A 15,792-nucleotide genomic window follows, 5' to 3' on the forward strand; every position below is an offset into this window, starting at 1 on the left:
ATTTAATTGGTGCTTTTCAACTTGTGTCATGCCGTCCTAGTCATGTCCATCCTTTGTCTATTTTTGTGACAATCTCTTTTGAGGTGATTTCTGTATCGATGTTTAAATTTAATTGGTGCTTTTCAACTTGTGTCATGCCGTCCTAGTCATGTCCATCCTCTGTCTATTTTTGTGACAATCTCTTTCTAGAATGATTATTTCTCCTATTTAAACAACCCTTCTGTTTATGCTGATCGTGCCTTTGTTTGTTGTTTGTTTTATCGTAGGAAGAAGCCTCGGTACTTCTGTTTCTGCTGATTATGCCTCCTAGGAGGAAGAAGCCTTTGGACGACATCAGTAACATCATGATGTTTGATCGTCGTGGTTCCCAGAGCTGAAATGAATACACCTTGCCCTCGAATAGTTACACCACCCGACGGTCCTCAGACGATTCGCAATCTTCGCGCAGTGAAAGAGAAGGCACGGTCGTCAGAGGTAATTATTCTCAATGTTTATATTCAGTAAATAAATATTTATATCATTCTGTTTTTGTAAATTCTTTTAAAATTAATTAATTTTTTGGATTATTATGCATGTTTTTTTTCCTGCGGTTGGTGCAATAAGCTTATTTCTCCATATGTTTCTTTGATGGATTAGTGGATGGAAAATAATTTATCTGCTGCCGGGATAAATTCCTTTGAAAGTTATCCTTTATCAAACATATGCATAGTATGAAAAAAAGAAGAAGAAGAAGAAGAAGAACTTCTTGAACGTTTTTGAATTTGGAAGGCATAGGCCTTTGTAAGGTCTCCCACAAGCTAGCTATGGCGAAGGAGGACGTTCACATTCCCTTCTGCACCATAGTGGCTTCGGACACCTCCAGCTTATGGTAGATACCTGCCCTTCACACAAACACATTGCGTGATTCAATCCAATTTTCAGTTTCATTTTCAGTTTCAATTGCAGCTACAGGGTGTGCCGCAATTGTGAAGCTCTCGTGCCAGAGAGCGGCGGGGCTCTCACATGCGTTTCTTGCGGAGCTCGCATCCCCGGCAATGGCACCAAAATGCTATACCGCTTGCAAGTAATAATCCTCCTTAATCTCTACCGTAATTGTTTTTTTTAATCGCCCAAATATGTTTTTTTGCTAATTAAGCTGAGAATTTTAAGCCTCCTGGTCTAACCTAGACCTTGATTATCGCCCATGTCTTTTTTCTTTACCCATGTGGTTTTTTTTGTTGAAGAGTTTTGCGCTAATCTAGACCTTAATTGTTCGTTGTAATCACCCTTAACTCGTGATTTAATCAATCAGCTGTCAATCGCAACAGAGGATCAAGTTTTCCCAGTGGTGGCTTTTGATCGGGCTGCCCAGAAGCTCATGGGTTGCTCTGCAGACGAGTTTTTCCACTTCTCATCGTTCCATCCATTTGCTGGTATTTTTTATAGCACTAATTTTGTGCTGTAATTACCAACTTATTTATTCGCATGCACGCACCACCCACACCAACACCCCAACCCCGCACGCCCCTCCAACACACACACACACACGTGTGTGTGTGTATATATGCTGTGTGTGTATTTATACATACGAAAATACATATATGTATGCATATCACCTTGTTTGGCTCCCTTCAGCCTCATTCCTATGTAGTTTTCATGCATTTATTTAGCATTTCTATGAGTATGCAGTACTCTCTTTGTTGAAGTTTATGTGTTCCTTTAGCCGAGAATGTACACAAGATCCTTCAAGGGGAGATGGTCGAGTTGACCCTGAGGCCTCCAAGAAGCGGACGGGCCCAACACATGAGAGTGGTGTCGGTCGCTCCACTTGCACCAGATTTTGAGCAAATCATGAGTGTTATTCGCAAGGTGTATGCAAAAGGTATGTATGTTTTTCTTAATAAAGCTGTGTTATGGCCATAGCTTGGAATATGATTAGAATAGCTTAAAGTTCCATGAGTTCATCAACACAAGTAGGCACAGTCTTCTTGGACAGCAAAGTGAGCTCTTTGCTTTTACAGAACACCATAAATTAGGGTCTAGCAGGCTGTGATATAAGTGTCTTGGGCATTGAGATGCAAAGGGATGAGGAGATGGTGATAGACCTATGTCACATGCATTGTCCCTTGCATTGAAGCATGTGTCATTTGATTGGGGAAGTATGAGAGGTTAGCTCAATGTGGGCCATCGTGGGCCCTAATTTATAAAGGGACAGAGGTCGCAAACTGAGTTGTGATTCTGAGAATTAAGGATGCACAGAGGTAGATTAGGTGCAGGCCTTTGAAGTGTTCCCAACTGCTCTAGGGTATTACCATGAGAATGAGCAGTCCAGGAACATGTTGAGCAGGATTAGACAGCAGTGGAGAAGGAGATTTTGTTATGACCCTGTGTTTTTCCCTCTGGACAACAAGCAGGTGGGCACGGGCACGGGCACGGGATGGACAGTGTGGACAGGCATCAGTTTGAATGTGAAAAGGAAACTCATAAGTGTGGCCACCCCAAGTGTGAAAGGGGACAAAAAGAGATTTATAAGGTTATAAGGTTTTTAAACCTTTGATGGTGACTAAAAATAGTAATATATATTTATAAGCATGTGTTTTGCAATTGCTTTTTGGCGTTTTTGATGAAAAGCGCATCGCCTCCTTATAAAAGGTGAAGGGTGGCGAGCATGAAGGTGGCCGTGTGGGAGTCGCCGGATGATTTATACCAGGAGCTGCTGCGCGTACCACAGGCTGCTGTGCATGGGGCCGCCGCTGCTGATGGGCGCTGCTGTGCAGGAGGGCTGCCGCCGTTGTTGGTCGCTGCCGCCACCGCCGAGTACAGCTGCTGCCGCCAGGGCTGCTGCTGCTGCGGCCAGGTGTGCTGCTGCTACGTATGGACTACAGCCGGGCAGCAATGGGCAGTATAGGACAGCCAAACAGGCAACCAGACGGGTGACCAGCAATGGGCAGCCAGGCAGGAGTTTCTCTGCAGCCAGTCGGGTGTCAGATGGGAGGCCCTCTACGCCAGGTGGCTGCATGTGTGGAAGCAGTCAGCGCGGCTCTCTATCTCTCTTGGAAGAAGGCGAGCTGAAGGAGGCATTGAGGGGCTAAGAGCCAAGGGGTTTCTCTCTCTCTCTCTCTCTCTCTCCCTCTCTCTCTCTCTCTCTCTCTCTTCGCAAGCAGGTTTTATTTTACGAGATTGGGATGAAGAGGATCAAGTTAAGAAGCACAAGATGATGTTCTTGGAAGAGATGTGTTGCTCTTCATCATGGACTTATGTGTATTCAGGGACGGCTTGACACATCCTCTTTCTTTCTCTCTATGGGTTTTTGGCATTGTGATTGGATGGTGCTTATATGTGGTTTATCTGTCATGGAAACAGGACATTGGTTTTCGAGAAGAAACAAGACTTTGGTATCGAGAAAACAGGCCTATGGTTATGGGATACAAGTCTATGGTTTATCAGATACAGGTCTTTGGTTTCATGTGGAAAACATGTCTTTGGAATTCATGTGAACAGGTTCTAGTTTTCTCGAGGTTACATGCAAGTTGTGACTATAGGAAGGACATGTGGTTTGGTACAGCCCTACTGCTGTTTGGGAAAGGGTTTATGGGATCCATGGTAGAGATGGAGAAGACCTTTTCAAGCAGGGAGGTCTCGTATAGGTGTGCCTTCTCTATGGAACGCTTTGTTGTAATAACGAGAGTTCTTATTTGGAAGTCCTAGGTGAAACTATAAGGGATCTTATTGGTAGAGGATTCTACGAGTTGTACTTTGTACTCATATTTGATCAAGTAAAGAAATACCGCAAGGGGCGCCACTGCATTTTGGGGCCAATTGGTGTCCTTGTACTATTTGCAGGAGCACTCTAGCTCCCTTGTTTGTTTTACTTTTCCAGGTTCCCATGGGTGATGAAGTGTTTTGTGTGCGAGTGTTTGTTTCACCGCCCGTTAGATTTCTGAAGGCCGGTTTCATGGTTCCATCGTTGGGATATCGTCGACTTTCTCAAGGAGGCGAGCCCGTGGTTGTCACATCAAAAGCTTCAACATGTGGAAATTGGAAAGGAAGTACAAGATTGTGTGTTTTTGCCTATATGAGGTGAAGAGCAAAAGCTGAGAATGAAGCTCAGGAGAAAAGACACCAAGGACAGGAAATAGTCAGCCAGGAACAAGAAGCAGTTGAAGTGTTATGGTACAAGAGATGGGTTGAAGGCTATGTCTTTCGACACTTTGTCACCAATGGTATCTTCATGAAGGTTTCATGGGTTTGGAAGGCAGCTTCTTTCTATGTTTAGCAGTGGTGATCTACTATGCTTCATTAGAACTTGTGCTTACCATTTGGGTGGAGTGCAATCAGGTTTTGGGTGCTTGTGGATGTATCAGATGAGGCTCAGATGAAAGTGGAGGAACTTGATGAGGTTCTTATTCCCGAGCAGATACTGGCACATAAGGAAAGAAAGGTACAAGGTAAAGTTTCCCGTTGCTCTCTTGTGAAGTTTAAAGAACTATTCACCGATGAATGCGAAGTGGATGGAGGAGGGTGACTTAGCAGATTCACCTCAGGTATTGCAGCTTTATCTTGATGCCTTTGAGTTGGAGCCGACTCTTGCTACGGCTCATTCAGGTTTAGCAGAGCATGGGTCTGGAGCATTGCGTGATGCTCAAGAGGGGGGTAGCACCTCCGCTCCCTTGTTATAGACAGGCTTAGTTTTTCATCTAGAAGTCGCTTGGTGACATCTTTGTATTCACCCGAAGGTATTGGAGGCTGACAGTATATATGCTTATGGGACTTCTATGATATTGTGTACTAGTCACATGAGATGGTAAAGTTGGGTATGGTTCACAGTCGGCCGCACCATGAACTATAACTGCAACTATGGATAACTGTCTACATCTATGGTTAACAGAGATGGTTTTTTTTGCCTTTGGAACTAAGGTATGATTGAGGAAGATTGGGACATTGATCTTTGTCATATGGTTCTGGTTGTTCTTGACCACAGGATCGGTCAATTGGATATTGAGATGATGCTATTTGTGGAGTTGGTCTCCTTTGGAATGGCATGGTTTGGTTGAGCTCAAAGGGCAACCTGAGCTAACACTTCAAGACTCTAATGTATCACTGAGTGTGGCTCCTACAGGATGGCCATGTGTAGAGTGTGTAAAGCATCAAGAGGGACATATGTGGGAAGTACTTCGTGGATGTATAGTTTAGATGCATTGAGTGCTTTCATATGCTCATGTTGTACCATCAGTCGTGGGTCCTGCGGGATATACATGGGTGTAAGGCTTGCGAGCAACCCTGAGACTGTTATTTTGGAATGGGTAGAGCATCTTGAGGAGCATATTGTTTGCGAATGCATATATGTGTCATGCATATGTTTGTCATATGTAGAATGATGCATGGTTTTGTTTTTGGCTAACACAGGTTACGTGTTTCCACTTGATTTTAGACTTTTGCTGTAGGTTCTGAAGGAACAAGCAAGAGTTCTTTGACACTTCGATGTGACGGTTTGGCCTTATTGTTCGGGATGATTGTTTCATCACCCAGATGCACTGGAGGGGCATTGCTTTTGGTCATATGGGGACTCTTTCTTCATTGGATGCTTATTGTGTTATTGAGTGCAATCGAGGACGCTTGCTATTTTTCAAGAGGGGGGTATGTTATGACTCTGTGTTTTTCCCTCTGGACACTAAGCAGGTGGGTATGGGCACGGGCAGCACGGGCACGGGCACGGGATGGACAGTGTGGACAGGCATCAGTTTGAATGTGAAAAGGAAACTCATAAGTGTGGCCAGCCCAAGTGTGAAAGGAGACAAAAAGAGATTTATAAGGTTATAAGGTTTTTAAACCTTTGATGGCTAAAAATATTAATATATATTTATAAGCATGCGTTTGGTAGTTGCTTTTTGGCGTTTTTGATGAAAAAGGGCATCGCCTCCTTATAAAAGGTGAAGGGTGGCGAGCATGAAGGTGGTCGTGTGGAGATCGCCGTGTGGGAGTCGTCGAATGGTTTATACTAGGAGCTGCTGCGCATACCACAGGCTGCTGTGCATGGGGACTGCCGCCGTTGTTGGTCGCTGCCGCCGTTGTTGGTCGCTGCCGCTGCCGCCGCCGCCGCTGAGTACAGCTGCTGTTGTTGCTGCTGCTGCTGCGGCCAGGTATGGACTACAGCTGGGCAACAATGGGCAGTATAGGGCAGCCAAACAGGCAACCAGACGGGCGACTAGCAATGGGCTGCCAGGCAGGAGTTTCTCTACAGCCAGTCGGGCAGCCAGACGGGTGTCAAATGGGAGGCCCTCTACGCCAGGTGGCTGCATGTGTGGAAGCAGTCAGCACGGGTCTCTCTCTATCTCTCTTGGAAGAAGGCGAGTTGAAGGAGGCACCAAGGGGATGATAGCCAAGGGATTTCTCTCTCTCTCTCTCTCTCTCTCTCTCTCTCTCTCTCTCTCTCTCTTCGCAAGCAGGTTTTATTTTACGAGATTGGGATGAAGAGGATCAAGTTAAGAAGCACATGATGTTGTTCTTGGAAGAGATGTGTGTTGCTCTTCGTCATGGACTTATGTGTATTCAGGGACGGCTTGACACATCCTCTTTCTTTCTCTCTATGGGTTTTTGACACTGTGATTGGATGGTGCTTATATGTGGTTTATTTGCCATGGAAACATGACATTGGTTTTCGAGAAGAAACAAGACTTTGGTATCGAGGAAACAGGCCTATGGTTATGGGATACAGGTCTATGGTTTATCAGATACAGGTCTTTGGTTTCATGTGGAAAACATGTCTTTGGAATTCATGTGAACATGTTCTAGTTTTCTCGAGGTTACATGCAAGCTGTGACTATAGGAAGGACATGTGGTTTGGTACAGCCCTACTGCTGTTTGGGAAAGGGTTTGTGGAATCCATGGTAGAGATGGAGAAGACCTTTTCAAGCAAGGAGGTGTCGTACAGGTGCGCCTTCTCTATGGAACGCTTTGTTGTAATAACGAGAGTTCTTATTTGGAAGTCCTAGGTGAAACTATAAGGGATCCTGTTGGTAGAGGATTCTACGAGTTGTACTTTGTCCTCATATTTGATCAAGTAAAGAAATACCGCAAGGGGCGCCACTGCGTTTTGGGACCAATCGGCGTCCTTGTACTATTTGCAGGAGCACTCTAGCTCCCCTGTTTGTTTTACTTTTCCAGGTTCCCATGGGTGATGAAGTGTTTTGTGTGCGAGTGTTTGTTTCACCGCCCGTTAGATTTCTGAAGGCCAGTTTCAGATTTCAGCATAGACAAAGATGTTTAGGTTTAGGGGAGTTTTTGGGTACGTTTAAGTTTTCACTATTAGCTGTCCACAGATTAGCTGTGCCTATGGTTTTCTTCTTAGGATCCATATCAGCGATGCAATTATTCAAAGCTAGTTTTTTTGTGACCTTCGAATCTATGACACAATCAAATCCAAATAAACGAAGTGTAGGATTGAATAGTACGAGCCTTTCTGGGCACTATTACTGATTTTTGTGCGTTTGTGTGGGATACATCGATCTTTCATCGGGATTAATGAGTACATTGAGTGGACCTAATAAGAATTGAAGTGGCAGCAGGAGAATCAATGTCACTGCTTTGTGTCAATGTAAAGTGTCTCTGGCTAGAGAAAGGGTAAAGTAACTGTCAATTTAGTCCTTGGTGCAAGGCAACACAGGACAACCTGCGAAACTTTTCAAAGCTTGGGGGTGATTTTAGAAAATCAGTCCATTTTATTCATGTTCATTGAATGCTCATTGGATAACCTAAGGGACAGTTGTGGTTGATTTGAACACATCACGTTTGGGCACCCCATGGATGCAATGGAGCACTTCGGGTGAAGGAATAGAAGTGGTGCTAGTCAATTCAATAGATATAGGTTCACAGATAGGGATGTCTAGACAAGAAGATTTCTTGATTGCACCACTCATAAGATGGTATGTGATTTTGGAAATGCCTTAGTCACATCCACATCTCAAAGAAGGCAATTCTTTGTATTTGGCGCATGCTAACAGCATGGATTAACACTCATCAAGACGGCAAACACACAGAAGAGAAGACCATATACCTATACTACTGTATATTGCAATGAATATATACAATGATGTTCATAGATCTAACTAAGATCTGCTTGTGCATAATCGTGCATGGCTATTGATGTATATGCAAAAAGGTTACTGGCTGATTTCCATGTGAAAACACACATGAGAATTGCTATCTTCTTTGATCGGGTTATGAAGGATGTGCTTGAAAACAACGCTTTTGAATCAATGCCTTGTGAGATATGCCTTACAATGACCATTGAACTCCTTTTTAGAATGATCTGATGGGAAGTCGTTTTGAGGTTGGCCATCCATTTTCATCATCGAAAATACCATACAACATGTCCATATTGTGCCCAACTTGTGTCCCAACCATTGGGCCATCCTGGCACCTTTGGGCGCCTATTGGGCCAAACTGCCCAAATCCGACCATTTTTGGCCCCTCATGTTGCCTAACAGATGCTAATGTTGAGATCCGTGCCCATGTCGTTACGCACATGTTTGATGCCCCTCCTGCTAAATTTGGAGCACTAGGGCACATGATGCACCTTCACTCCTTGCTCCTTTGCTCCTTGGGTCTCATCCACTAGTAGGCTTTGGCTCTGCTCCCAACACAGGCTCGGTCATCACCAATAGAAATGCTATTGGAGTGACAAACTATTGAATCACTTGTAGTCTCATCCTCGTCACTGGACTTAGAGAGAATCTCCTTGGGAACTGACAAGCTGACCTCCTCCAAACGGGATTTGGAGGGATCCTCCTCGGGAACTGTAATATGCGGAAGCTTCGGAGAAGGATCGGTACTTCAAAACTCAGAAAACAGCACTCTTTTCGCGACAGAATTAACGCACAACTGAAAGACGATGTGCAGAAAAATAGAGAGAGAAAGGGGGAGATGGAGAAGGACACAGTATTGGGTCCCAATTACCCTCTGTAGGGCCCCCACCACGGATGGTGTATTTGCTTTATTAGAATGATGTAAATCTGAAACAAATACAAAGTACTTGACCTTTTCTTGGCTGGAAAACCTGCCCTTGACCTTCAGTCCTTCACCCCTTAGCTTTAGCAAACCCTTGGCTGTCCTGGCCCTTGAATGCTTGAGGCTCTTGGTGAATTGTGAGATGAATAATGGGATTATGGGCTGGGGTATTTATACCCCCTCTTGCATCCAGTCGGCTGGCTTCAGGAAGCTCCACGACTGAATATTTCAATAAAATACCTTCACACTTTAATAACCCATGTTTTCACACTAGGCAATAATCTGGCCATTCTGCGCATGCCTCTGGGACAGCCCCTGGCTGCTGGGCATGCTGCGCATGGGTGTGGGGACTGCCCCTACACCTGGCCGCCTGCTGTGTAAGGCTTTAACCTCTGTCGGCTGCCTGTCCAGAAGCTCTGGAGCTGGCCGACAGCCCCTCCAGCCCTTGCCTTGGCTGGTGGGCAAGGCTTGGGCCCTCCTGGCCCCTTGGGGGTGGTTCTATACCTCCCCCATGCCCATACTAAGTATGCAAATGCAAAACCTTCTTACCGGGGTAGCCCTATGGGCTGGCCCCTTCTCTACATGCAAACCTACATGCCTACAGAGGCCTGGCATCCAGTTGCAAACCAGATACACAGAACATCTGACATCATTCCAGAGGGAGACTCACAGCGCGGACTGGCACTGCTTCTTGTGCAGGACAATGCACACCTGACCTTGGACTCATGTGCAGGACGATGCACACCTGACCTCGGACGACTGAGATGGATCCCTGGCTGACTCGTCCCGGACTGGGCTCACATGGGACCAGTTCACCATCCCAGGTCCTGCACCTTCTGTACAGAAATGTCTACGTGGCATCCAAGTGCGGGATGCACGTGACATCCCCTTCTGCTTAACTTGACGGAAGCTGCATAGCCTCCAAATAATCCGTCAATAAAGCCGGATAGTCTTCGAAAAATTCCTTGTCGAGCCATACCGCTTCATGAGTTCCTCGGTCTTGAAACTTCGTGAGGAACTGTCGTAGTCTTCGGCCTGAGCCATGCTTGAAACGGTGCAGAAGGATCTGTTCTGGAACCATTACTTCTGCTTCATCAATGATGTCTGGTTCCGCTTCGTCTTTGACCTCTGAAGGGGGTGGACCTGCATATGGCTTTAACCAACTGACATGAAATACATCGTGCATAGTCCAACTCGGAGGTAGCTTTAACTGCATAGACACCTCATTAATCTTTTTCCGGATGGGGAATGGTCCGAAGCTCCTGAAAGACAACTTTGGGCATCGCTTGCCCACCTGCTTCAATCTTTGCTTCATAATCCGAAGATATACCCAATCTCCTTCCGAAAACTTCATGTCCCTTCGGTCTTTATTGGCCTGTTGAGTGTAGGCCTCTTGCGCTTTAGCCAATCTGTCTTTAACGGACTCTAGGATCTCCTGGTAAGACTCCGTCACTCTGTTCGCCTCCGGTACTGAAGACGACGTCCTGGTTAACAACGATTGGAAAGGCCTTCCAAACGCTACCTCATATGGAGTCCTGCCAATAGCTGAAGAAAAAGAGTCATTCAAAACAGCTTGAACTAAAGGCAAAAACGATTCCCACTTACCTTGCTGATCGTGGACATAACACTTCAGCACATCAAAGGCCAACTGGTTGTATATCTCTGTCTGGCCATCTGTCTGTGGGTGGAATGCACTGGAAAAATTCAACTTAGTACCAAAATTATCAAACAATGCCCTCCAAAAATGACTGGTAAACTTGGCATCTCGGTCTGACACTATGGTCCTAGGAATCCCACCAATCGGGTACCAATGCCGAATGAAAAGCTGGGCAACATCCTCGGCGGTCACATTGGCCCTGCAAGGAATAAGCATCACAAATTTGCTGAACCTGTCAACAATAGTCAAACACTGTGTATTACGCTTACTCGGACTGGGAGGCAGATTTGTGACAAAGTCCATCGAAATGTCTTGGAAAGGACCCTCAGGAATTGGCAAAGGCTGTAACAACCCTATCTTCTTTCCACGAGGAGCTTTCACCTTTTGACAAATGTCACAGCGTTGTACATAAGTAAACACATCACGCCTCATCTTTGGCCAATAGTATTGCCGTTCTAACTTCTCCAGAGTCGAATTCATGCCCCTATGACCACCTGTAATGGCGTCATGGGCATCATGGAGAAGAGCTGCCCGGAATGATTTCATGACACACAGTCGGCCTTTGTAGTAAAGCCAACCATCGCGTATCAGAAAATGGCATGGTCCTGTGGCATCCAATGCCTGTTCCCACTGTGTACCGAATTCCTCGGAATCCGCGTACGTGTGCTTCATGTCTTCTAGTCCTGTACCAACAAGGTCTAGTCTAGTGGTCTGAATCGTAGATACTTGTCCCTTCCTGCTTAAAGCATCGGCCACTGGATTGGCTTTTCCTGGAAGGTACTCAATCATGCCACCAAACTGCTGGAATATCTGACTCCAGCGGTGCTGTCGATCACTCCACTGTGCACTGGGCATCGTCTGAATCCAGCGCAATGCCTGATGGTCAGTGCGAACCTCGAATTCACGGCCATACAGAAAATGTTTCCAATGTTTCAAGGCCTGAATGACTGCTAGGAGTTCACGATCGTAGACTGAGTAATTCTTTTCGGCGGGCAGTAACTTACGGGACATGTAAGCTACTGGATGACCATTCTGTTGCAACACACCTCCAATTGCGATGTTACTCGCATCGGTGATCACCTGAAATGGTTCGTCCCACGAGGCAAGGGCTAGACAAGGCGCTTCTGACAAGGCCACCTTGAGGTTCTGGAATGCCTCCAACGCTCGTGGAGTCATTCGAATCTTTTGCCTCCTTGTTTTCACTCCCTTTAGCAGATCGGTGAGGTCTGCCGAGAGATCAGAAAACTTGTCAATGTGGGTGGAATATGCCTGGCATATACCCACAAATGATCTAATGTCATAAGCAGTCTGAGGTACTTCCCAGTTAACAATCTCGGCCACTTTAGCCGGATCAAGTCGAATGCCTTCGGCACTGATTATATATCCCAAGTAATGCACCTGGAACAGATAAAATTCTGACTTCTTTTCATTGACATAGAGCTCGTTGCTTTCCAGCAACCTAAGGACTTTCTCCACATCAATGTCATGCTGCTCAACTGTAGCTGAAAATATGAGTATGTCGTCCAAAAATATGAACACACACACTCCAATCAACTCCCGGAAAATACGCATCATCATGCGGTTAAATGTAGCTGGGGCGTTCGTCAAACCAAATGGCATGACCACAAATTCATAGTGGGCCCGTTCTGTACGGAAAGCTGTCTTGGGGATGTCCCCCTCAACAATCCGAACCTGGTGGTACCCACTCTTTAAATCCAATTTAGAGAACACCTTAGCTCCATTCAGCCTCTTGAGAATATAGTCAATTCGAGGCATCGGGAATCTGCTCTTGATAGTCAGCTTGTTGAGTGCACGATAATCGACACACAACCGAGAAGACCCATCTTTCTTCTTGACAAATAAGATCGGTGCTGCAAATGGCGACACGCTGGGGCGGATGAAGCCAGCTTGCAACAATTCTTGGAGTTGGCGGTCCAACTCCGATTCCATTGCCTTAGAAAGGCGATACGGAAACTTGCTCGGGGGTTCCGAGCCTGGGAGGAGGTCAATCTTGTGATCCTCCGGTCTGGACGGGGGAAGCTGGGGAGGGAGACTGTCCCGAAGAAAAATCTTCTGGAACTTTTCATGGAGAACCGAGTACTTCTCGGAAGCACTGGCCACCGTCTGGGCTGTCTGGACGTAAATCATCGCACACTGTGCGCCTTTCCTGACTGCTCGCTTAGCCTGCAAGTGGCTTATGAGCGGAAAGTTTGGAATACCTGGCTCGCACTTAATGGTCACAGGGGTGTTTGACACATTCCGATCAATCTGGAACGTGTGCTTGTCCCACTTGACATCAGGGAGAAACTTGTGAAACCACTGGATCCCCAAAATTATGTCTGCTCCTACTAGAGGGGCAACCATAAAATCACGCACAAACTCTATGCCCTGAATGACTAATTTAGCACCTAGAGCTTCATACTTGACGCTCGTAGTCATACCTGTGCTAAAACCCTCAACTTGTTTGTCCACCGGAGTGAGCTCGAAACGGGCACGCCTAGCGGCCTCTTCCGTGATCACATCCTCCGTGCTGCCGCTGTCAAACAAGACAACGACTCTCTGGCCACCTATGTAGCCAAAGGACTTGAGCAATTCGTTGCGCTCATACTCCTGGTCATGGGCGCCCTTCTGCTTATCTTCGAGCTCCCGGCTAATAATTGCTCCAACTGAAGCACCGGGGGTTGAAGAACTAGGGGTAGCCGCTGGGGTCTGTGTGGGAGCTGTGCTCACCACGGAAGCTGTGGAGGCGGCGGCGGGCTTTGGAGGCTTCTTCGGACAATCCCGAGAAGTATGTCCTTTTGTATGACAAAAGTAACATCTACTCTCCTTCCTGTACTGAGCAAGCTCCTCAGCACTCAACTTGCCACCTGTCTTGCCTGCCTCCGCTTTCTGGTCTGGAGTAAGCTTAGACGCATTGTTCGAATTCTTGGAGCCAGAGGCTCCCGGGCTCTGTCCTGGGGAAGACCCCGTCTGGTTCTGGCTTTTGCCCCCCGAGGCGTTAGCCTTGGGAGAAGCCGGCTGGGAAGTCTTGGGCTTGCCACCATTGTGTTTCATTTCTGCACTCTGCGCAAGCGAGAGTGCGTCCTCAAAGGTGGCTGGTCTAAACATACGCACCTCCCATTGGATGTGTGTGTCCAGGCCATACAAAAACTGCCCTTTCTTGTCCACATCAGATAAGCCTAATTGTAGACACAAGGTCGAAATTCTATTGGCAAACTGAAGGACTGGTTGCGCATTCTGACGCGCACCCCTGAACTCGTCTTCGAGTCGCTCAAGGTAGTGGGGCGGTAAAAACCGCTGCTTAAGGTCACGAACGAACTCGTCCCACCCATAAGCTGCCATACCTGATCTGGTGTGGGCATGAGCCCACTGAGTCCACCAAGGAATGGCCTCACCTTCCAAATACCAACTGGCTAAGATCACTTTGTCAATATCTGATTTCCTAACTGCGGCAAAGTAAGCTTCAAATTGATGTAACCATGAATACAGAGTAGTGGGATCGAGTTTACCATTATACTTACTGAAGTTCATTTTCTCGGGAAAATGATTCGAGGGCGCCGCCGGTGTCAATCTGGCGTCCAAAGCTCGGAGGTAACGCTCGTGTTCCACTCGTCGCATGGCTTCGTCTTCTCGTTGTCGAATCTCCAATGCCCGTATCTGCATCTCAAGCAAGGAGCTTGACTGCGGCTGTGACCCCTCGAGAGGGTCCCTGTGACGAGGATCTGGTATCTGGGGTACGGAAGGAGAGGGAGGAGGAGATGGAAAACGCGACGCTGGAGAGCGAGAACGCTCCTCCAGAGCCAAAATCCGCGCCTTCTGCTCGTCCAACTTGGTTGTCTGGTCTGCGATTGCTCGCATCATCTGCTGGAACATGTCTTGTACACTCAAGCCGGGTGCCCTAGCTGGGCTGCCAGGTGCACTCTGGTCCCATGGTTCTGGTTCTCTCTCGTCGCCAAAGCTCGCCATAGCGGGAATATGCAGTTCCTTTCCGGAACGCAATCTGACCATCCACTATCTGTGTGGGAGACTTGCGGAGGCTTCCGGAGGCTAAAAACCAACCGTCCTTCGAGGGACAGGAGTCACTCCGAAAGGGGTAGTCCACCGGCGTCTAAAAACCAACCACACGAGCGAAAAAATTTTCTAGTTTTCTTTGCTGAATCTTTGTCCTTGAAGTAGGCTCTGATACCACTGTAATATGCGGAAGCTTCGGAGAAGGATCGGTACTTCAAAACTCAGAAAACAGCACTCTTTTCGCGACGGAATTAACGCACAACTGAAAGACGATGTGCAGAAAAATAGAGAGAGAAAGGGGGAGATGGAGAAGGACACAGTATTGGGTCCCAATTACCCTCTGTAGGGCCCCCACCACGGATGGTGTATTTGCTTTATTAGAATGATGTAAATCTGAAACAAATACAAAGTACTTGACCTTTTCTTGGCTGGAAAACCTGCCCTTGACCTTCAGTCCTTCACCCCTTAGCTTTAGCAAACCCTTGGCTGTCCTGGCCCTTGAATGCTTGAGGCTCTTGGTGAATTGTGAGATGAATAATGGGATTATGGGCTGGGGTATTTATACCCCCTCTTGCATCCAGTCGGCTGGCTTCAGGAAGCTCCACGACTGAATATTTCAATAAAATACCTTCACACTTTAATAACCCATGTTTTCACACTAGGCAATAATCTGGCCATTCTGCGCATGCCTCTGGGACAGCCCCTGGCTGCTGGGCATGCTGCGCATGGGTGTGGGGACTGCCCCTACACCTGGCCGCCTGCTGTGTAAGGCTTTAACCTCTGTCGGCTGCCTGTCCAGAAGCTCTGGAGCTGGCCGACAGCCCCTCCAGCCCTTGCCTTGGCTGGTGGGCAAGGCTTGGGCCCTCCTGGCCCCTTGGGGGTGGTTCTATACCTCCCCCATGCCCATACTAAGTATGCAAATGCAAAACCTTCTTACTGGGGTAGCCCTATGGGCTGGCCCCTTCTCTACATGCAAACCTACATGCCTACAGAGGCCTGGCATCCAGTTGCAAACCAGATACACAGAACATCTGACATCATTCCAGAGGGAGACTCACAGCGCGGACTGGCACTGCTTCTTGTGCAGGACAATGCACACCTGACCTTGGACTCATGTGCAGGACGATGCACACCTGACC

At 47.1% G+C, this 15,792-nt stretch overlaps 1 protein-coding gene across 2 annotated transcripts in view; it reads left to right on the forward strand.

The window, feature by feature from the left end:
* The first annotated feature begins 626 nt into the window (after window positions 1-626).
* Window positions 627-15,792, forward strand: part of LOC147638973 (replication factor-A carboxy-terminal domain protein) — a 35,780-nt gene continuing 20,614 nt past the window's right edge. The window contains exons 1-4 of one of the 2 annotated variants that reach the window (XM_086786144.1): window positions 627-868; window positions 946-1,063; window positions 1,292-1,412; window positions 1,703-1,861. In XM_086786144.1, the coding sequence (XP_086642270.1) occupies window positions 804-868; window positions 946-1,063; window positions 1,292-1,412; window positions 1,703-1,861 (463 nt within the window). In that variant the 5' untranslated portion in view covers window positions 627-803. The remainder of the gene's footprint in view (window positions 869-945; window positions 1,064-1,291; window positions 1,413-1,702; window positions 1,862-15,792) is intronic. The other variant, XM_086786152.1, reaches the window with a different exon arrangement.

This window comes from Cibotium barometz, chromosome 4 (genome assembly GCF_041138505.1).
Source record: "Cibotium barometz isolate CiBa-2024 chromosome 4, ASM4113850v1, whole genome shotgun sequence".
NCBI lineage: Eukaryota > Viridiplantae > Streptophyta > Polypodiopsida > Cyatheales > Cibotiaceae > Cibotium > Cibotium barometz.